This window comes from Ctenopharyngodon idella, chromosome 2 (genome assembly GCF_019924925.1).
Source record: "Ctenopharyngodon idella isolate HZGC_01 chromosome 2, HZGC01, whole genome shotgun sequence".
NCBI classification, from domain to species: Eukaryota; Metazoa; Chordata; class Actinopteri; order Cypriniformes; family Xenocyprididae; genus Ctenopharyngodon; species Ctenopharyngodon idella.
Genome location: NC_067221.1, coordinates 29,153,651 through 29,176,083, shown reverse-complemented (window position 1 = coordinate 29,176,083; position 22,433 = coordinate 29,153,651). Strand labels below are relative to the sequence as shown.

At 37.4% G+C, this 22,433-nt stretch overlaps 1 protein-coding gene across 3 annotated transcripts in view; it reads right to left on the bottom strand.

Moving 5' to 3' along the window:
- Nucleotides 1–3,460: 3,460 nt before the first annotated feature.
- si:ch73-321d9.2 (uncharacterized) overlaps nucleotides 3,461–22,433 on the bottom strand; it is a 51,080-nt gene continuing 32,107 nt past the window's right edge. Inside the window, exons 8-9 of one of the 3 annotated variants that reach the window (XR_007927313.1) lie at nucleotides 10,910–11,025; nucleotides 3,461–4,529 (exon numbers count right to left, since the gene is read on the bottom strand). Coding sequence is in view for 1 of the 3 variants with exons in the window: in XM_051878764.1 (XP_051734724.1) it covers nucleotides 4,263–4,529 (267 nt within the window). In the remaining 2 variants the exon portion in view is untranslated. The other 2 variants (XM_051878764.1, XR_007927314.1) reach the window with 2 other exon arrangements.

The following is a 22,433-nucleotide window of genomic DNA, read 5'->3' as shown; positions in this document are numbered from 1 at the left end:
GAACCTGGCTGACATCAGGGAGAAAGAAAAAGGCTTTCTCCTCGATGCACCGGTTTCGTCCTCTGAACTTTTTGGTACCTCCGTCGAGGCAGTGGTGGGAAAGTTCAGAGAAGCGAAGGCACGCTCGGCGGCATTTAAGAACTGCATACCGCTCAGATCCGATCCTGGGCCCAGACAGACAGGAGGTCCTGGCCCGTCCCAATTCGAGGATCGGAGACAGGGCCAGAGGTCCAGTGTTGCCTCTCGGGCACCTCCTCCTCCTTGGAGTAAGTCCCAGAGAAGGCGGGACTCTATAGGAAGAAGCAGCGTCAGTGATTGATTTCTTCTCTGTGAGGGTAGTTCTCTTCTACCCTCTCCTCTCTTCTTCCACCTCCTGGTCATGGAATTTTAATTTACATGCTCATGCTTCCTTACAGTCAGGCTGAGGACAGGGCCCATGATTCTGATGGCCCACCTTCTGGCTTGATAGTAAAAAGGCTCCTTTAGGCTTAAAGGACCCTAGATTCCATCCCTTACACGATAGGAGTCTTCGGTCTTCGAGCCGCAGGAAGGTAAGCTGGTCTATATTTACATTATAGTATATCTGACCTTAAGTTTTCCTGTATGGGTTTTCCCTGGGCATGTAGAGAGGAAAATTAGATTAAGGGGTTTTAAGGGCTCTGAAGTTTTAAAACCATTAGGTTGGCTTGAATAATTGTTTTGGCTTGGCAAACAAAATGGCCGCCTTTACAGCCACCATTGGTAGAGTAGCTTCTCCTCTGGTTATAGCTAGAGTTGTTTTGAGGTTAGCACTCTTCACTTCAGATAGATCTATGTCTAGTGTCGGCCTCCTGGGCCGCCTGACATTGTTGGCTTGGGTTGAGCTTTGCTCCTTTGAGCTCTTAATTTAGAGTTTAGAGTAGCCTCTTCTCTCATGAGTTTGTAGGCTGAGTTTTAGCCCCAGGCAGATCTATGCTTATGTGTGGCACTATGGGCCCACAGCTTAGCTGGCCTAGGCTAAGAACTAGGGTTAGGTGTTTGCTTTGCATTCCCCCTTGTATCTTTACTTCCCTTGTTAGGTTGTATAGTTTCCTAGTTCTGGCCTTCTCTTTCTGAGTTGTCAGGCCAAAAAGCCATTTACCCCTTGTAGTGTAGGTGCAAGATAGATAGCAGCTAAGGTAGCAGGCTATCATTAGCCTCCCTGGTGCTGTTGTCTCAGGTCCATTATCTTTAGGTGGATAAGAGAATGCTAGTGTTGCGTAGGCCCCACTTGTCTAGAATTTTCATTCATACTGTGTTTGCCTTCCTCTTGAACCCACTTGAATTAACATTCAAGTTTGAGTGTAACGGTGTCAGCTTTATCCAGCTCCCGTTCCCTAGGGTTCAGTACAGATGTGTAAACTTCTGGTTGGTATAAGGCATCCATCCTTGTGTTCAGGATGGCATGAATGAAGATAAAGCATCATTTTTATACTTTAAGTTCTAGTTTTTGCCCTACACAATATGAGCTATACTCTATTGCTGCCACAGGTTTGCACCTGTTTCTGTAGTAGTAGGCTTGTTTATGGCCTCCTTCAGAGCATGGTGATTATTTTGTACTCCTCTTGCATTAAGAGTAAAGGTGTTTGCTGAGTACATGGCCTGCTGGAATGCATAGCTCAGGTTGAGTTCGCATTGGGAACCTCATTAGTCAGTTTGGTTCCTTTGTTAGCTCCCTTAGAGTTCATATAATGCCACAAGAATTCTGTTGCATTATTTGGACTTGAAGGCTTTCGTCAGATAAGCCTCTTTCTAAGCACTGTAGCTTGTAAGTGTCACAAGCTCTTGTTGGTGGATGTTTTGGTCAGAGTTTCGCTCACTTAGAATTTAGAAACTGCCACAGGTTTATGTCCGTGTCTGTTGAGGTGGTAGGCCGGTTTTGGGCCTCCTTCAGAGCACGATAACATATTTCTTTGTACTCCCCTACTTCAGGGTTTACAGTATTGTTACTGAGTACATTGCCTGTTGGAATGTGTAGATTTAAGCTCAGGTTGAGTTTAGCTAGGTAACCTCACTTTACTGTTTGGTTCTCAGACTGGGCTCCCTTAGAGCTTAGACAGATGCCACTAGCTGACGCAACGTGTCTTCTGGAGTCGCAGGCCCATGGCTCAGGTTGAATTAAGCTAGTTAACCTCACTTGATAAGTTTGGTTTTTCTGCTTGGCTCCCTTAGAGCTTAGAACACTGCCGTGAGCTGATGCCACGTGTCTGGAAGTCGTAGGCCCTTTTTTGGGCCTCCTGCAGGACGTGTTGGCATATGTGGTACTCCTCTTTCTTTAAAGAGTAAAAAGTGTTTTTACTGAGTGCACTGCTTGTCGGATTGTGTTAGGTAGACTGTTATGTGGGCACCCTCAGTCTAGTCATACCTTCATTTGTATTCTTAAGATGAACAAAACTTTTACAGGTTTGGAACAACGTGAGGATGAGTAAATGACAGAATTTTCATTCACCCAAAAATGAAAATTCTGTCATTTATTACTCACCTGTTGTTCCACATCCGTAAGACCTTAGTTCATCTTTAGAACACAAATTAAGATCTTTTTGATAAAATCTGAGAGGTTTCTGTTCCTCCATAGAGATCCAAGGCAACTACCACTCCAAGGTCCAGAAAGCTGGAAAGACATCCTTAAAGTTACTCCATGTGACTCCAGTGGTTTAACCTCAATTTTATGAAGCGACATGAGTGCTTTGTTTGCAGAAAAAAAACATAATTTAGCACTTCATAAATATTGATCTGCAACGTGCGTTCACGTGATCATCACGACGCATGCGTGTTGTGTTCAGACTTCGCACATACTCAACACAACGCAAATGCGCAAGTGTTCATGAGAGCACCACGACGCATGCGTGTTGTGTTCAGACTTCGCACATACTCAACACAACGCAAATGCGCAAGTGTTCATGAGAGCACCACGACGCATGCGCTGATATTGTTGCATGAACACATTTTGGATGATATTTTGTAAATAAATTGGTAAATTATGTTTTTTTTTTTTTTTGTTTGTTTTTTTTGTGCAAAGCACAGCACTGGTGTCGCTTCATGAAATTGAGGTTAAACCACTGGAGTCACATGGAGTACTTTAATGATGTCTTTCCTTCACTGAAAAAAGTGTTTCATTGGATCAAAGTAAAAATTTTGCGTCAACTTGTTACATCTAATTACTTTTTATCAACTTTAAATTTTTACTTTGAAAAGAATTAACTATCCATTACTTAGCCAAAGCAAAAAGTATATTTGAATCAAATAAAGTTTTTAAGTTTAATGAAATCTCAAATTATACTTTGTCTTAATGTTTTCTCTTTGTATTAACTTAATTCTTTTACTTTACATCTAACCAAATATCCAACCAAATACAATTTAAAATATTAATGTAATATAAAGAAATTTATTTACTTTCAGAATGTGTAATTTTATCATCTAAGATGAATGACTTTAAGCATCAAACTTTTGACAATTTATTTTGTCATAATACAAATTTTTTTACAGTGTTACAGTATCCTCATACAAATACACACTGTCTAACAATGTAAACATTATAAACTTGACAATTTTTGTCATAAAACATTTCTACAATGTGTATAGTATTGTTATAAAAACACATACTGTATAACATTTTTTAGTATCCATATACATAGACATACTGGATACAATGTAAATTCACCATAAGAATCAGTTATGGTTTCGAAGAGAAACATGCAATCTTTCCATGAACAGTCAATCAGAATTGACTACACAATCAAACCTTTAGAATTCTTCTGAAGTTAAAACAAGTTTGGCCCAAAAACTGCTTTAAGATGGGCAGTGTAAAACCAAACACTTTTAATAAAACATCCACCAAATTAGCCAATGGTAGAAAAAAAAAAAAAAAAAAAAAAAAAAAGTCTTTTCACCTTCATGGAATAGTTTACCCAAAAATGAAACTTCTCTCATAATTGTAATAAAATGTCTCTGAACCAAATTTAATTAAAGTTAAATACTTGAATAGCTTAAGGATGAGTAAACAACATAAGAATTTTCATTTTTGGGTAAACTATTTAACTTACCCTAGATAAAACACAACTTAACCAAGATAAAACAAACCAGGTTTAGCAAACAGTAGTACAGTTAACTTTGTATAAAAGGCTTTATACAGTCCAACATCTTCAAAGAAATTTACCATCAGCAGAACATTTTAGCTGGGTCAAAGGAAACAAATTTACTCCTGCAGCTTTGAAGAGAGGTTCTGCACCCTTCGGCTCATCTGCTTACTCTATGTCCGTGATTATTTTCTGAAAGGCCTCAAAGGTATATTTGAGTCCTTCAGGATATTTTAAGTTCAGTGCATAAATGAGTCCAAACTTCATGGCACAGGCACAGGCACATGCAACAGAGAGCAACTCATTTAGTACTTCCACACCGTCAATGACAATGGAAATGTCCTGTGCACGACTAAGAGCATCACTTTCACGGATCACAAAAAGTGCCATGGTGGTCTTTTCAAATTCTCTCTCCGCTTCCTCCCACTGGTCAGCCTAAAAACATACAAGAACAGAGAGTAATTGAGGGACTGTGGAAGAAAAAAAACAACCTTTCATCTGAAAATTACAAAATTTAGTTAGCTTTCCTACTATGGAGGACAATGTAGAGCCCAAACGTCTGTTGCTAACTTTCATTAAAATATCTTCATTTGTGTTCAGCGTAAAAATAAAATTTGTACGGTTTATTACAAGAGTAGAGTAAGTGATGACAAAATTTTCATTTTTGGGTGAAGACGGACTTTTACACTCTCTTTGGCTTTGAAAATGTTTTTAAACACAAACACTTGTGCAATCAAACGCTCCCATGTGTTGACCACTGTAGACAATCACAGACATATTTGTTGAGTGTAGTACCACAATGGCCAATCAGAGGCATTTATCAATCTACTCAACAGTGTTCAAAATGCATTTTTGGGTGAACCAACTCCTTTTAAAGGAGTAGTTCACATTCAAATTTTTTTTTATTTTTTTTATTATGCAAACAATTACAATATTTACAGAAAAGAAATTAAATGCAAAATACAAATACAAAGACCAGCAAAACATACATAACAGCCAGTATGATTTGGGTATGTGTGTGTGTGTGTGTGTGTGTGTATAACTAAGTGTAACTGGGTGTGGGAGTGGAAATATATGAATAAAGGAGCATGTAGGAAAGTACAACAGACATAACCAGAGTTAAGAAAAAATATATATCAAAGAGGAAAATAATAATAATAATAATAATAGAAAAAAAAAAAAAATGACAATAATAATGATGAAGATAATAATAGTATCATACACAAAAAATGAGGAAGGTGACAATAGCTACAGTAATAGCAGTATTAATAATAACATTAATAATAATAACAACAATAATAATAATAATGATAAATCCAATTAATAAGAAATGACAAATAGTAATAATAGTATTAGCAGTAGTAGTAATGATAAACATTAACAAACATACTCATTTCATCCGGAATGAGGGGGAGGTTAAAGGATCAGGAAGAAGAAAAATAAAGATAATAGTAATAGCAATAATAATAATAATATTAATAATGGTAATATTGATACAGCCATTAATAGTAATGATAATAGTAGTAGTTGCAATGGCAATGATAATTATAATAATAATAATAATAATAATAGTATTAATAATGGTAATATTGATACAGCTATTAATAATAAGATATTATAAAGCTGCCTCTATTCCCCTAATGGCCATGGCATAGGATAGACCCCCGTCAGCGTCATGTTGCAACGGGCTATCAAGGTGCAGTGCTGCGGGGCCAAGGGTCCCAAAATCCATACCCATCCCCAGCCGTCCCACACATGTCACGCTTACCCTGTCTGTTTTTTTTTTTTTTTTTTATATAAATATGGCTGCTTTCATTGTTATACTCATGATATGTTTATGTCAACTAGTGTATAATGCAATAAAAAAGCATGGCGTGTAGCATGGAACCAGCCCAGTGCAAAGCCCAGGCCGCCACGCCCACGCCACACTTACCCTATGTGTGTGCATTTTTTTTTTTTTTTGCTTTAAACTTGTTTTATGCTCCAAATGAATGTGTGTGTGCACCTCATCTAATATGTGAAGCATTAAAACAGCGAGACAAGTGCTGAGCCAGCCAGAGACAAGAAATCCCAGGTGAAAGTACAAGCTGGAGGGCGAAAGCCCAAGGCCCCCGGCCCCACATCACACCCACCCACAACTAATCAAAACCGCACATGTCAGGGACTAGTATGCCACAGCCAACCAGGGTCCAGAAGCAGCAAAAAAGAAAAAAAAAAAAAAAAAGAGAGAGAGAGAGATTTAAATATAATCTTATAAGTATTTTATTTATATTTGATATTAGTCGGTGTTGCTACCTCTTCCTGACCCCCCTCCCCCCAGTCATGTGTGAATATTGATGGTGTACCATTGAGGATGGCTTCAGACAAAGAAGGTCAATGGATTCATGACTGTTGGAAGTTAAAGAGAGATGACCAAGAAGGGTGTAATTCTGATGTATTATTTTGAGTGGAGGTAGACAAGTTTTCCATGGAGATGTACTCTATTGGTAAATTTTTCCAAGTTGTAATGTGTATGGTGTTCCTTGATTTCCAGTTCATGAGGATAGTTTTCTTGGCGATAGTTAGAGCCACTAGGAGTAACTGACTGTTTGTACTGTTTAAATTGATTATGGATATGTCACCTAATATACAGAGGGAGGGAGACAGCGGGATGTGACATCCCATAAGGTTGGATAGTGAGTCAGTAACGTTTTCCCAAAATTTTTTAACTGAGGTGCAATCCCAAATAGCGTGTAAATAGGTGTCTGAAGTGTTTTGTGTGCAATGTGAGCATGTTTCTGAAGAAAAACCCATTTTAAATAATTTCCTGAGATTGGAGGGGGAAGGTCTAGATTAATTGTCTGAGTGTCGATTTTTGATTGAATAGATGATTTGATTTGTAAATATTCCAAAAAACAATTACTCCCAATGCCGTATTTCTGGACCAAGTGGGAAAATGGTGCCAAGTTGTTATTAAGCAGGATGTGTTGAAGTTGTGTGATGCCCTTATCTACCCATGTGCGTAAGTTGAGTGGCTTCTTGTTAACTATAAAATCTGGGTTATTCCAGATCGGGGTGTATTTAGATGGTGCAAGAGGGGTGTTCGTGATTTGATTAAATTTCCACCAGGCTGTCAGAGCTGCGGCTATTGTTGGTGTTTTAAAACAGTGATGCTTTTTGATTGTCTGATTATAGAAAGGTAATTCTGAAATGTTAATGTCTTTACAAATTGACTGTTCAACATCTTGCCATGTGCTTTCTGATGGGTTTGGGTGAATCCATTTGTATATATTTTGGAGCTGATTGGCCAAAAAGTAGTGGTAAAAATGTGGTGCTTCCAGTCCTCCTTGTGTTTTTGGTTTCTGTAGTGTAGTTAATTTAATTCTTGGGGTCTTATTTTTCCAATAGAATTTAGTGACGATTGAATCTAGTGATTTAAACCAGGTGAGGGTGGGTAGTGCTGGAGTCATTGTAAATAAATAGTTTAATTTAGGGAGTATAGTCATTTTAATTACTGATATTCTGCCCATAATGGATAGTGGTAAATTCATCCAGCGATGAAGGTCATCATTTATTGTTTTAAATAATGGAGTAAAGTTGAGTCCAAACAGCTCTGACAGCCTGGAGGAAACATTAATGCCTAAGTATGTGATATAGTTGGTGCACAAAGGAATAGGTGGTGTCTGGGATGCCACATCCAAGCCGTTGGAATGTAATGAGAGTATGGCAGATTTACTCCAGTTGATCGAGTATTCAGAGATATTTGAGAATAAATCAATGAGTTTAATCGTTTCTTGTAATGATGATGGGGGGTCTTGTAAATATAGTAATATATCATCAGCGTAAACACTAATTTTGCATGTTTAGTGTTTGAATTCCTTTAATGTAGCTGTTTTGACGGATAGCTGCTGCTAGTGGCTCAATGAAAATGGTGAATAATGAAGGGGAGAGTGGGCATCCTTGTCTAGTCCCCCGTTGCAGTGTGAAGATATGTGATGTTAGTCCATTGGTGATGACAGTGGCTGAAGGTGATGTATACAGAATTTTGATCCAATTAATGAATGACTCCCCAAAACCAAACCTCTCTAATGTGGAAAACAGGAATTTCCAATTGACCCTATCAAAAGCTTTTTCTGCATCGAGACTAACTATGATGGTTTTGGTTTTTTGAGTTGATGAATAATGCATTAAGTTAAAAAGTCTGCGCGTGTTGTTGGATGAAAGTCTACCTTTGATGAAACCAGTTTGGTCTGGATGGATTATAAATGGTGTGACTTTTTCTATTCTATGTGCTAGTGCTTTGGTGATGATTTTAATGTCTACATTGATTAGGGAAATCGGACGATAACTTGACGGTAATGTTGGGTCTTTATTTGGTTTAAGAAGGAGTGAAATTGTGGCTGTGTTCATATTATCTGGGAGTATTGATTTTTGTTTTGATTCAGTAATCATACGGATGAAGAGTGGTGATAAAATGGACCAAAAGTGTTTGTAGAACTCAGCAGGGAATCCGTCGGGGCCTGGTGCTTCATTGTTTGGCATGAGTTTGAGGGCATTAAAAAGTTCATGTTCTGATAAGGGAGATTCCAGAGTATTTATTTGATGTTTACTGAGTTAAGGTAAGTTGATATTGTTGAGAAATGAGTCAATGTCTTTCTGATCTGGGTCTTTATTGGAGGAATATAATTTACTGTAAAAATTTTGAAAGATTTGATTTATTTCTTCTGGTGAGTTGGTGGATTTCCCTGCTGTGTCTGTAATGAGTGGTACTGTAGCTTTTTCCTTATTTTGTTTGATTTGATTTGCCAAATATTTACCAGATTTGTTACTATGATGAAAGTTTTCTTGTCTTAGTCTATGAATTAGGAATTGTGTATGTTTATTGATTAATTCGTTCAATTTGAGTTTATATTTTCTTAATGAATCCTGTGTTTCTTCTGTTGGGTTATGGGTTATGTTAATGTCTTCTAGTTGTTTAATTTTTTGTTCCAAATCTACTAGTTGATCCTTTTCTTTCCTTTTTTTGTAAACGGAGAATGAAATTATTTTTCCTCTTAGTACGGCTTTCCGTTTCCCACAGAAGAGATGGAGATGTTTCCGGGGAGTCATTCATCTCTAGAAAGCATGCCCACTCTCTTTTGAAATAACTGTCAAAATCATGGTCTTTCAGAAGAGATGTGTTAAATCGCCATCTGGTAGTGGGTTTATGTTGACTAGTTGTGTTCCATTTTAATGTTACCGGGGCATGATCACTAATGACTATTGGATGGATCTTTGATTCAGAAATATTTGATATGATAGAATTACTGGTGAGAAAGAAGTCAATGCGGGAATATGAGTGGTGTACTGGTGAGAAAAATGAGTATTCTTTACTGTTAGGATGCTGTAGACGCCAACTAATCGCCAAGACCAAAATCACTAATGAACTGTTTTATGGTTTCTGCAGATTTCCAAATGCGTTTATTGCCTAAACTATTACATCTATCTATTGTTGGATCTATAACTGTATTGAAATCACCTGCAATTATGACTGGACAATTAGAAAAATTTGAAATTGAGGAGAAAAAGGTCTGGAAAAAGGATGGGTCATCTGTGTTTGGGCCATATAAGTTGCCAATTGTCACTGGGCTATTATTAATGGAGATGTTTATGATAATGAAACGTCCTTCAGGGTCTGTAATGGTGGTATTATGAACAAAAGAGATTTTTTTATTTATTAGAATGCATACTTCTCTTTGTTTTGTGTTGTAGTGAGCCGAGAATAAATGACTGTAATTTGATGATTTAATTTTGTTGTAATCTGATTCTGATAGATGTGTTTCTTGCAGGAGACATGTGTCGGCTTGTAGTTTATTTAAATGATTAAAAACTTTGACCTTCTTTGTCTGAGAACCAAATCCACGAACGTTCCAGGTTACAAAAGTGATAGATGACATGTTTTAGTGAAAAATAGACATAAATGTACATTAATGTGTGGGCCTGTTAGTACTGTACATGTATACATGTGAGTGTATGTACTCGAGTGGGTGTAGTAGTGTATATGTGTGTGTGCATAACAATGCAATGTTGTTGGCAGACTAACAAAAATACAGAAACACAACTGACAGAATATACACAGCAGAACAGCAACAACAAAACAGAAACCATTAAATACAAACATATGGTGGAACATGGGAAGGGGGACACGAGACCTAGGTGCAAAAGTAGGAGCACATCTAATAGATTAATGAAAGAAAGAAAGAAGTGAGTGTGTTTAGTTCAGTTTATGATTATGGCAGTTATTGACTCAGGAATAGAAGTGAAGTGTTCAGAAAAGCCAGGGAGTAATGTCCTTATTGCGATATAGTTGTCCATCTATGTATAATTTGTCCACTGTAATGATTGCCTTTTTTCCTTCATTTATTTTTTGTTTTTTTCGGATTGGAAAGAGTTGTTTCCGGCGTTCGAGAATGTCCTTTGGATATTGTTCATTGAGTCCATAGTTTGTGCCTTTGAGTTGTCTGCCTTGCCTCTGAACCAGTTCTTTGTGTTTATAGTGTTCAAATTTTGCGATGATCACTCGTGGTCGGCTGTTGTTGTTTTTGGATCTGATACGGTGAACACGGTGAAAGGTGTTGACCGTATCAAAATTCTGTCATCATTTACACGCCCTCTTGTCATTTCAAACCTGTATGAATTACTGTCCTCTGCAGAATTTTGAACAATGTTGGTAACAGAACAGCACAGCCCCCATTCACTATTATTGTATGGACACAAAACCAATGCAAGTGAATTACTTGAACTACTTTAAAGCAATATGTCACTACCAAATCAAAATTTCCCCACGTTTTACTCACCCTCAAGGCTGGAGAAGACCTTTGTCAAGACCACAGAGCCATGTCGAGCAGTTCTTTGATCGATGGATGCACTATTTGAAGCTTAAAAACGTCAACAATTCACTCCCATTCTACCGCTTGGAAGTAAAATGATACGTAGGATTATAACTTTGCCTGTATTGTTCTTCAAGAATATAAAAGAATCAAAATATTCAGGTAGATGTGCACATCCCAAAAACCCCCAAACTGGGCTCAGGTGCAGGACAACAAAAAACTGATGAAAAAAAGAGAAATGTGAAAGGGTTAGTTAACCCAAAAATGAAAATTCTGTCATTTATTACTCACCCTCATGTCTTTCCACATCCGTAAGAACTTCGTTCATCTTCAGAAGACAAATTAAGATATTTTTGTTGAAATCCGATGGCTCCATGAGGCCTGCATAGCCAGCAATGACATTTCCTCTCTCAAGATCCATAAAGGTACTAAAAACATATTTAAATCAGTTCATGTGAGTACAGTGGTTCAATATTCTTATAAAGCAACTAGAATATTTTTGGTGCGCCAAAAAAACAAAATAATGACTTATATAGTGATGTCCGATTTCAAAACACTGCTTCAGGAAGCTTCGAAGCGTTATGAATCAGCATGTCGAATCAGCGGTTTGGAGCGCCAAAGTCACGTGATTTCAGCAGTTTGGCACGCGATCCGAATCATGATTCGACACGCTGATTCATAACGCTCCGAAGCTTCCTGAAGCAGTGTTTTGAAATCGCCCATCACTATATAAGTCGTTATTTCGTTTTTTTGGCGCACCAAAAATATTCTAATCGCTTTATAATATTAATATTGAACCACTGTACTCACATGAACTGATTTAAATATGTTTTTAGTACATTAATAGATCTTGAGAGGAAATGTCATTGCTGGCTATGGAGGCCTCACGGAGCCATCGACTTTCAACAAAAATATCTTAATTTGTGTTTCGAAGATTAACGAAGGTCTTACGGGTGTGGAACGACATGAGGGTGAGTAATAAATTACATTATTTTCATTTTTGGGTGAACTGACCCTTGTAGTCCGCACACTGAAAATAACTGCTCCAATAAATAATTTATTAAATAATGCAATGTTTCGACCAACGGGTCTTCATCAGGCAAACATGTGGCATACACTCAACTCTTTATAGATAGACATCAGGTGTTCAACTTAATCAACCTGAATCAAGAAACAGGTGACACCCAGAGGCTCATGAGGAGGAAAAAATAAAAAATAAAAAACTAATATATATATATATATATATATATATATATATATATATAGATAAATCCAGTCCATATCAAAACATTATTATTTTATTATATATATATATATATATATATATAAATAGACACATGCTCATATTCACACACAAACAAGCTCATTTAATGCAGTGGTGTACAGCATATAAAAAAGACTAATGTTCATAAAATCCCATGCTGCATTTCTAATTATAATAATTGCATTGTCCCATAAACATCTGCTGCATGTGCTGGGACTGAGCACTTGAGCTCCCCGTTGCTATGGAGATGCACAGAGGGCTGCCATGGAGCTGAGAGCCCATATGTGAGACCATCACTGATGGCAAAGAGCTGCTGGGCAGTGAGTCTATCTTCTGGAACGTACCCAGTTCCCCCAATGATAAGTAATGACGTCATATGGTGCATTCGGATTGTCTTGAGCCAAAGAATCAGAGGGAAAAAGAATTTTGTTTCTAACCCTTATGGTTCAAAAGTTATTAGCATAAACAAAAGTGCAACTTTGGACAGCTGGTGGCGCTAGAGGGAAGAGTTAGAGACTCCAAATTGGCTATGGGCACAGTTCAGACTGTCCTTTATCAGTGTTCCAAATTTCACAACTTTTTAGTATACGGTTCTATGGGCTGCCATAGAGTTCAAGAGTGAAATAATATAATAATAAATATAGCTGCAAGCAGCAATTACGGGGCCAAGCAAAAAAGGCACAACAAGCCAGCCAACATGGCTGGGAGCATCAGACCAACTGCAACAGTGAGCAAGTAAAGACCTATTAAGATAATTTTAGGCAAAAGAGTTGAAAAATGATATATTCAGTCAATAATAAAGATTTACTGGTTTATCACTTTCGATCAATAGGTGGTGCTGTGACCAAATTAATGTGGTATGGTCAGAGTGAGGTGACAATGACTCCCGTGAAAATAAGTCAACCAGATCAAAAGTTATTAGCATATGAATGAAAAAAACATTCTCCACTAGGTGGCGCTGGTCCAAAACTTCTCAGGCTTCTTCAGGGCATTGTGTTGATGACCCAAACCGAGTTTCGTAACGATACGCTAATGCGTTCATAAAATACAGCATTTTAAAACTAAATTCAAAATGACTGATAGCCAAAATGGCCGACATGGGAAAACTGGATGTCATTCGACTCAGCATGTTGCCCCAAATCTAAAAAGACCACCTTTATGATTTTTGGACAAACCTATCTGAAGCTATAAGCAAAAATAGCAATTTTTTGTATCTCCAGACCAGTAGGTGGCGCTGCGCCGAAACTCAGCATGTAGGCTCTGGTCTTGCTTGGGATGATATGTACGAAGTTTGGTCTGAATATGATAAAGCACTGCAGAGATACAGTCTCGAGTCCAAATTGGGTGCTCTACGTTAAATTAATATGCGTGTTATTTGAGAATGGTTGAGTTTATCAGAAAGCTTTTGATAACTTTTTGTCAGCATGGACTGAAAATGATCTGATTTGATTTTCATGAAAATCAAATGAAGCGTCTAGGACGAGTTCGAAAAAGTAGGTTTTTCGCAAAATTCAACATGGCGGACAAACCATAAGTCGAAACCTAGCATGTTTGGTATTGTTGTACTCAGCAGGGATTCAGGAGTCTAAGGAGATGACTCTTTTGAAAATAAGTTGACCATATCCAAAGTGATAAGCATTTGAATATTTGATTTTACTACTAGGTGGCGCTGGTGCGAAACTTCTCAGGCTCCTTCAGGGCATCGTGCTGATGGCCCATACCGAGTTTTTTGACAATATGCTAATGCGTTCATAAAATAAAGCATTTTAGCACAAAATTCAAAATGGCCAACGGCCAAAATGGCTGATATGGTAATAATGGATATCTTTCAACTCAGCATGATGCCCTGAATCTAACGAGACCACATTTATGATTTTTGGACCAACTCATCATAAGTTATAAGCAAGAATAGCCATTTTTCGTATCTCTGGACCAGTAGGTGGTGCTGCACCGAAACGCTGCATGTTGCCTCAGGTCTTGCTTATGATGACATGTACCCAGTTTGGTCTGAATACGATAAAGCATTGTGGAGATATAGCCTGAAGTCTGATTTGGCGAGCTTTTTGTCGAATTAATTTGTGCCCTTTTCGAGAACGGACGGATCTATCAAAAAGCTTTTGATGACTTTTTGCAGTCATGGTCTGAAGATGATCTGGTTCAATTTTCATGATAATCGGAGTAACGGCCTAGGAGGAGTTCGGAAAAGTAGGTTTTTCGGAAAAATCAAAATTGCGGGAAAATTTTCATGACGGAAAATGAGCTGATATGGTGCATTCGAATCGGCTTGAGCCAAGGAATCAGACGAAAAAAGAATATTATTTCTAACCCTTATAGTTCAAAAGTTATTAGCATAAACAGAAGTGCAAATTTGGACAGCTGGTGGCGCTAGAGGGATTGAGTTAGAGACTCCAAATTGGCTATGGACACAGTTCAGACTGTCCTCTATCAGTGTGCCAAATTTCACAACTTTTTAACATACGGTTCTATGGGCTGCCATAGACTCAAGAGGGGAATAATAATAATAATAATAATAATAATTAAAGCTGCAAGCAGCATTTACGGGGCCAAGCACAAAAGTGGCACAACAAGCCAGCCAACACGGCCGTGAGCATCAGACCAACTGCAACAGTGAGCAATTAAAGACCTATTAAGATCATTTTAGGCAAAAGAGCTGAAAAATCACAAATACAGTCAATAATAAAGATTTACTGGTTTACCACTTTCCACCAATAGGTGGCGCTGTGACCAAATTCATGCGGTGTGGTCAGAGTGAGTTGACAATGACAATCGCAAAGTTTGTCGCATAGTTGTTTGGTGTCAATATGTCAAAGCATTGCAGAGATACAGCCTCAAGAGTCATTTGGGCATCAAGACTCTAATTCTTCGCTGTGGTATATGAATACGGTTTCATCTATCAACACAAAATCCATATCTTTAATTTAACATGGTCTGAAGATGATACGATTCGATTTTGGTGAAAATTGGATGAATGGTCTAAGAGCAGTTTGAAAAGTAGGTTTTAAAGAAAATCAAACTGGCGGACAGGAAGTTTGGTTGACTATTGTAAAATTGGCATCAATGTTCTCAGCATGACTTTGGGTCGGATCACGACTGCAGGCCGATGCCGCGCTTATCTGTTTGCGTGTGACCATTCATCTCTGCAACCGACGAGAGAAATCGCGACTCCGGCGACATCTGTGGTTTTCAGGTAAGTTTTCCCTTTAAGTGAATTAGAAAAATCTTTTGTTAATTCTGTGACACTTAAAAGTTACTAAGGCACTCGGTTTACTACAGGCAGTTTGTAATCACAATTTCTCGGAGGCGAAGGGCCAGATGAGCAGCGGAATGCTAGGTCAGCCCAGCTTGTTTAGCTCAGAAAAGTTTTTGTAAGTAGCCAAATTATCTGAACATATCTCGTCCTCCGCAAAATAAACGGATCAGGTCATAAACCGGTAATGGTAGATGTTTATTTGTGTAAATGCTGCGTGACTTTGACGTGTTTTAATGGGCGCGCGCGTTTTAAACATTCAAACACTGGAGGAGTTACCATGGTAACGGGCGGCACAAGCTGCAAAATCTCCGTCTATCGCTGTTGTTTTCTCTTCTTTCGGGTGAGTTTAGTCCCCAAAATCACATAAATAATAAAAAACTGTTCTGGATACGTTTCTTACCTGTAATTGACACGCTTCTGTCGAATATTTACTTTACTGAAATAGTTTATTTTCTTCGAAAAAGTCCGTTAGCATAACCGTTTTCAGAACTGTTTGGCTAATATACTGAGCTCTTATGAAAGTTTGCGTTTTTAATCGCATCTTTATTTTCAGAAGAGAGGCTTTGATAGTTTTGTTAAGGTTTTGTTGGTAATTTGTCAATGGGTAATTAGAAGTGAGCTAATTTATTTAAACTGCTGTACTGACATCCCTTACAGGAAGCGCAAAAATCAAATGAAACAAAATGAAATGATCTTTCATGGTAAACAAATTACCTCGATTACATTTAATGTTTAATAATTTAATACCAATCACATTGAAGAAAAAATTTTCTGTGATTTCAGGAGTGAACAAATCTACAACACCGGAGGGGGAAGAGCTGCTGACAGGAGTAACTTTTACTTTAGGAAACTCAGGTGAACTGAGAAAGCTCATTAAATAACTTCATACGCATTTTTTCCACAAAGGGTAACGGTATGGGGAACAATTCTCACTTTAAACTAGCTGCTTATTAGCTTGCATATTGGCTGTTTATTATTACTTATAAAGCTGGTATTAATGCCTTATTCTGCATGAACTTATTCTACAACATACCTTACTGTCTGTTAAAGGGTTAGTTCACCCAAAAATGAAAATTCTGTCATTTATTACTTACCCTCATGCCGTTCCACACCCGTAAGACCTTCGTTAATCTTCAGAATACAAATTAAGATATTTTAGTTGAAATCCGATGGCTCCGTGAGGCCTTCATACGGAGCAATGACATTTCCTCTTTCAAGATCTATAAAGGTACTAAAAACATATTTAAATCAGTTCATGTGAGTACAGTGGTTCAATATTAATATTATAAAGCGACAAGAATATTTTTGGTGCGCCAAAAAAAAACAAAATAACGACTTATTTAGTGATGGCCGATTTTAAAACACTGCTTCAGGAAGCATCGGAGCACAATGAGCACAGTGTATCGAATCTGCTGTTCGGAGCGCCAAAGTCACATGATTTCAGCCGTTGGCAGTTTGACACGTGATCTGAATCATGATTCGATATGCTGATTCATAACGCTCCGATGCTTCCTGAAGCAGTGTTTTGAAATCGGCTATCACGTTATTTTTTTTTTTTTTTTTTGGCGCACCAAAAATATTCTCGTCGCTTTATAATATTAATATTGAACCACTGTACTCACATGAACTGATTTTAATATGTTTTTAGTACATTAATGGATCTTGAGAGAGGAAATGTCATTGCTGGCTATCGGATTTCAACAAAAATATCTTAATTTGTGTTCCGAAGATGAACGAAGGTCTTACAGGTGTGGAACGGCATGAGGGTGAGTAATAAATGACAGAATTTTCATTTTTGGGTGAACTAACCCTTTAACCCCTGGTTGTTTCAGTAAGAGTGTCTGTGAAAAGCCTTTAGGGTAAAATAATCAGCGAAATGAGATTAGGTGACAAATAATGTTATGTTGTTTGTATTTATGATAAACTATTATGATAACAGGATGTTATGGTCATTAATATATTTTCTCTAGGTCTTTTTTGAGTTATTTATTTGTATGTATTTTTTACTGATACATTCTTAAATACGTTTTACTAAATATTTGGTAACACTTTACAATAAGGTTCATTAGTTAAACATTAGTTAATGTATTAACTAACATGAACTAACTATGAGCAATACATTTGTTGCTGTATTTACTAATCTTCGTTAATGTTAGTTAATGAAAATACAGTTGTTCATTGTTTGTTCATGTTAGTTCACAGTGCATTAACTAATGTTAACAAAATGTTAATAATGTATTAGTATCTAAGGTTAACTAATGGACCTTATTGTAAAGTGTTACCAAATACTTAAATACTTTAAATGCTGACTGGTTCAGAGGGTCAACAACTTTAGGCATTTAAGTTACTTTTCACATAAATCTGGTCAGCTTACACACTGCTCATACTCAGCCTCTAAAATGTTTGAATTGAATCACCAATACAATATCAGGGGGTAAAGATGTCATTAGAGTTCTTACAATTATGGCTGTGCTCTTGTTACCAGATGAGATGAGATGGCCTTGATGCCATGAAGATGGTGAGTTTCCCCAATAGCTGCCACTACCCAGATCAAGAGACTGTATTAGTCTATCTGTGTTAGTCTATTTTGATAGGTATATATGTTATGTGTCTTTTCTTTTTCATTACAGCCCATAACTGACAGGCTTTCCTGTGTAAACCATCATATTTATCCAAATGAGGTTTGTAAATGCATGAATTCTTTATATTTTATATTAATCATTAATTTTGATTAAAAATTACTTATAGAAGAAAATGTGACATGGCCTCTCACAAAATGCCATATTAAAGGAAAATTCAGAGTGCAAGTCAAAACTGTTTCTTTTGGGCAATATTATACTACAAATATTGTCTATTGAGCTAAAGTTAAATTGAACTTGGAATGTTGATTTATGTTACCATGCGATACTTTGTAATGGGCATGTACAATGGATTTTGAACTCTACTATTTTTATTGCAGGGTCTCTGGGATCCCCAGCTGAAGGCATGAAGACATCAGATCTTGGCCTGGACAGATGTACCAACAGTACACCACACCGACCTCTGCTTTTGCATGGATGGCTGATTACTACCATGTTCTGAGAGGGTATTACTATAGCAAAACTGAGCACCTGTGACACTGGGATTTCTAGTTGTAAAGAATAATCACACAATGTTTTTTAGAAGTTGCAAACTTTTCTCTCTCTTTCTCTCTTACAAACAACACAACAGTTAAACCTTTTCAAATTCTTTTCTGGTGGTGCACAAGTCCTATTCTTCGAAACAGAAATTAAGATATTCATATGCTCACATTTAAGCTGCGGACACACTACTTTGAGCATGCAAAATTTCTTCAGACACTGTAACTGCCATGATATGATGTCTGCAGAGTCTTTTTATAAACATGAATTCAACATTTAACAAATAGTATATTCAAAATATAAAAATATACAGTCTACTCGACTTTACTACATTTTTTTTTTTAATTTAGCCAAGAGGTCACACCTACATGTAGCGATTTTGTACTCTTTACACGTAGTCGTGTGATGTGAATTCGCAGGTCAGAGTTCCAAACCAAACTTTTTGCATGAGCTTGCGTTTCTGGTCTCCCGCATTTGTGTGCATATGAATGGAGGTGTAAGGCTCCAGCTTGTAATGACTCTCCCAGCCTCTAGGTGGCGCTGACTTGTAATGACTCTCCCAACCACTAGCTGGCACTGACACTTATGCCATGTAATGACTCTCCCGGCCACTAGGTGGCCCCAGCTTTTGTAGTATTCATTGTATTGCTACTCATTAGGACTTGATTTCTCCCACCTGTGGATCGTTATCTTGTTTGTGTTTGCCTATTTAAGCACGCCTCTTTCTTTCAGTTGTGTTCAGTCTTGAGCCTACTATGCATGTGTATCCTTGCCAAGAAAGCTAAGTCTGTTGAGTTTTTGGATTTGTCTGTTACTCTTCTTTTGTTTCTTGTATTTTTTCTGCGGAAGCACGGCTTCCTTTTTGTTGTTCTATTGAACTTGGACTCTTCAGTAAAACACTTTTCGTTCAGTCATCTAAGCCTGCATGTTATTCTGCGGCACACCTGTATCAAAAGTGTGAAGTCATGGACAGATTTTGTTTGTGAACTGATATGCGAGATCTCACACATGACATATCAGTATGTGACATCCCACTCAAACACGTGCTCTATCCAGTGATAAACATGTTCTTGTCGTTATTAATCAATCAGTAATCAACACAGCACCACCCCGAAATTGCCTTGCACTGTAGAATTATGGTTTTGGCAAGAAATGAAAAATAGTCAATTATTTATTATAAATGCTACTATTTTACAATTAATATTTAAGACTGTGTTAGAGAGGGATATAAGCCATTTTTATGGATGATAGGATTTTTTCATTACAGGTCATTTATTTGAATGATCAGCAAAAATTTGAGCCTATGAGTTTAATAATTTGAATTCGTAGAATAAGATTAGTACAAATTTAACTGTTGTGTTTGTGAGAGAAAAGAAAACTACAAGTTTGCAAATCCAAATACATTTTCTCAGTGACTACTGAAATATTCTCTACAAATTCCACTGTCACAGGTGCTCAGTTTTGCTACAATAATACTATATATTATACAGAACATGCATAATTTGAGACAATATTCTGATTCTCATTTTACCAATGACAAACCACGTCTATCTTATTAACAACTATTCATTTTGTGTATAATCAATATCTAAACAAGTGATATTTAGTTGTTAACGAGGGATTGGCTGGACTCTGTATTTCTCGTCCAATGGTCATACTTTAATTTTCCGGTTTCTCTAGTATTGCATGCTTATCATGGGCATTTCATGACTTTTCAGTGTGGGTTAAACCTCTTTTTTGGCCCATAATATGTATTTTTTTAAAAAAGTTATTAAAAATAGTTTTGTCTATGCTATTGAAATTGTGGGTTACATCTTTGTCACCTTTTTCACCCAAGGAGTTTACATTCCTGATAATACAAGAGCGAGGAACTTACATTTTAATTACAAAGGAAAACCAATTCATCTGCTATATTCTTCTGTCCTCCATTTTCAAGGGTAAGATTTCTTTATAAACCATCTACTCACCCATATGTCTTTATTTTTGTGGAACACAAAAGGAAAGAGTCACATCGTCTCAGTCACCATTAGAAAAGAAACTGATAGTGAATTGTGACTGAGGCTGTCAGTCTTTTGATGTTCTGCCTTACATCTCCTTTAGTGCTCCAATAAAAATAACATGTTTGGTACAAAAGAACATGACCAGTTTTGTTCTTGAGTAAATATTGCTTTTAATTTTTTAACTTGAGACTGTTTAGCCTGTAATTTTCTGTATACCTCTGCGTGTATCTGAATGTAAATGCCTTCTCTATTAGTCATATTGACGGGTTGTATATAGGAGGATGTATGCCTTAAACATGCAGGCTATCTGTAACTGTATTTTGTATATATTAAAACAATGTTAACTGAATGTGTTGTGTGATTATTACATAAACATGCTCATTTATCTATTAGTATTAAGTATTTGAGATTTTCAAAAAACGAAAATGTGTTAACTGTGTAAAACTTCAGCCCAACTGAAATCAACATCGTTTCAGCATAAGGTAAGCAAACGATCCGCGTCGATTTCCCGCTAGTTTTGAATGGCGTGTCTGATGTTGGTCTTTGATGTCGTGAGAAACATCGATTCTAGGTTGATTCTGTGTCAGTGTGCTATCTGGGTGTAGCCTGAAAGGTTCAGCCTAAATAAATAAAGGCCCTAGAAAGCCCCTGCACAGCGGCCAGTATTTACAGCTTTGGATCGTCCACACATCAGCCGGAGAGCATTCGCGATCAGAGGCCGACGTCTCGGCGACATTTTCCCGATGAGCAAACGCTCCGTGAGCTACGTCCCGGCGATGGAACTTTGTCCATCGAGACAACATCGGCCCGACGTATGTGTGTTATCTGGGCAATAGACCACATTTACATTAAGCAATTAGTATTTTTAATAAATGTTATTACAACATTTGACCACAAGGTGGCACTGTCTCGAAACCATTTGCGAACCTTCAAAGCATGGTGCCGATGACACGTACTGAGTTTCGTAATGGTACACCAATGCATTCATATAATAGAACATTTTATATCATAATACTGTATAGCACTTAATGGCAATTTCGTGTTTTGTTCAATTATAGCACCACCAAGAGGCACAATCCAACCAATTTTTTTAATGTGTCCTCAGGGTGACCCCATACATGTGTGTGTCAAATTTGGTGCAAATATCTCATTTTGTTTTGGAGTTATAGACATTTATATGTATGAGATCATAAAAAAGACCCATGAATGACTTTGTTTTGATTTTTTTGCCACTTCTTATCAAAACTTTGACGTTTGGGCTACAACATATAGTTAACCAGCTTAGGTTCCGTGTTTCCTACGGTGGTTTCGTCTCGATTGGACTAACGGTTTCGAAGATATTCACAATCATTTTTTAAGCGCTAAATCACCACGCTGCACAAACCGTTAGCCGAAACCTAGCATGTTTGGTATTGCTGGACTCGGCAAGGATTCAGGAGTCTAAGGATGTGACTCCTGTGAAAATAAGCCAACGAGATCAAAAGTTATAAGCATATGAAAAAAAAAATTCTAAACTAGGTGGCGCTGGTCCGAAACTTCTCAGGCTCCTTCAGGTCACTGTGCTGATGACCCATACCGAGTTTCGTAATGATACGCAAATGTGTTCGTAAAATACAGCATTTTACCACAAAATTCAAAATGGCAGACGGCCAAAATGGCCGATATGGGGAAAATTGGATATCATTCGACTTGTCATGATGCCCCGAATCCTAGGAGACCACCTTTATGATTTTTGGACATACCCATCAGAAGTTATAAGCAAAAATAGCATTCCATTTTTCATATCTCCAGACCAGTAGGTGGCGCTGCACCAAAACTCTGCATGATACCCCAGGTC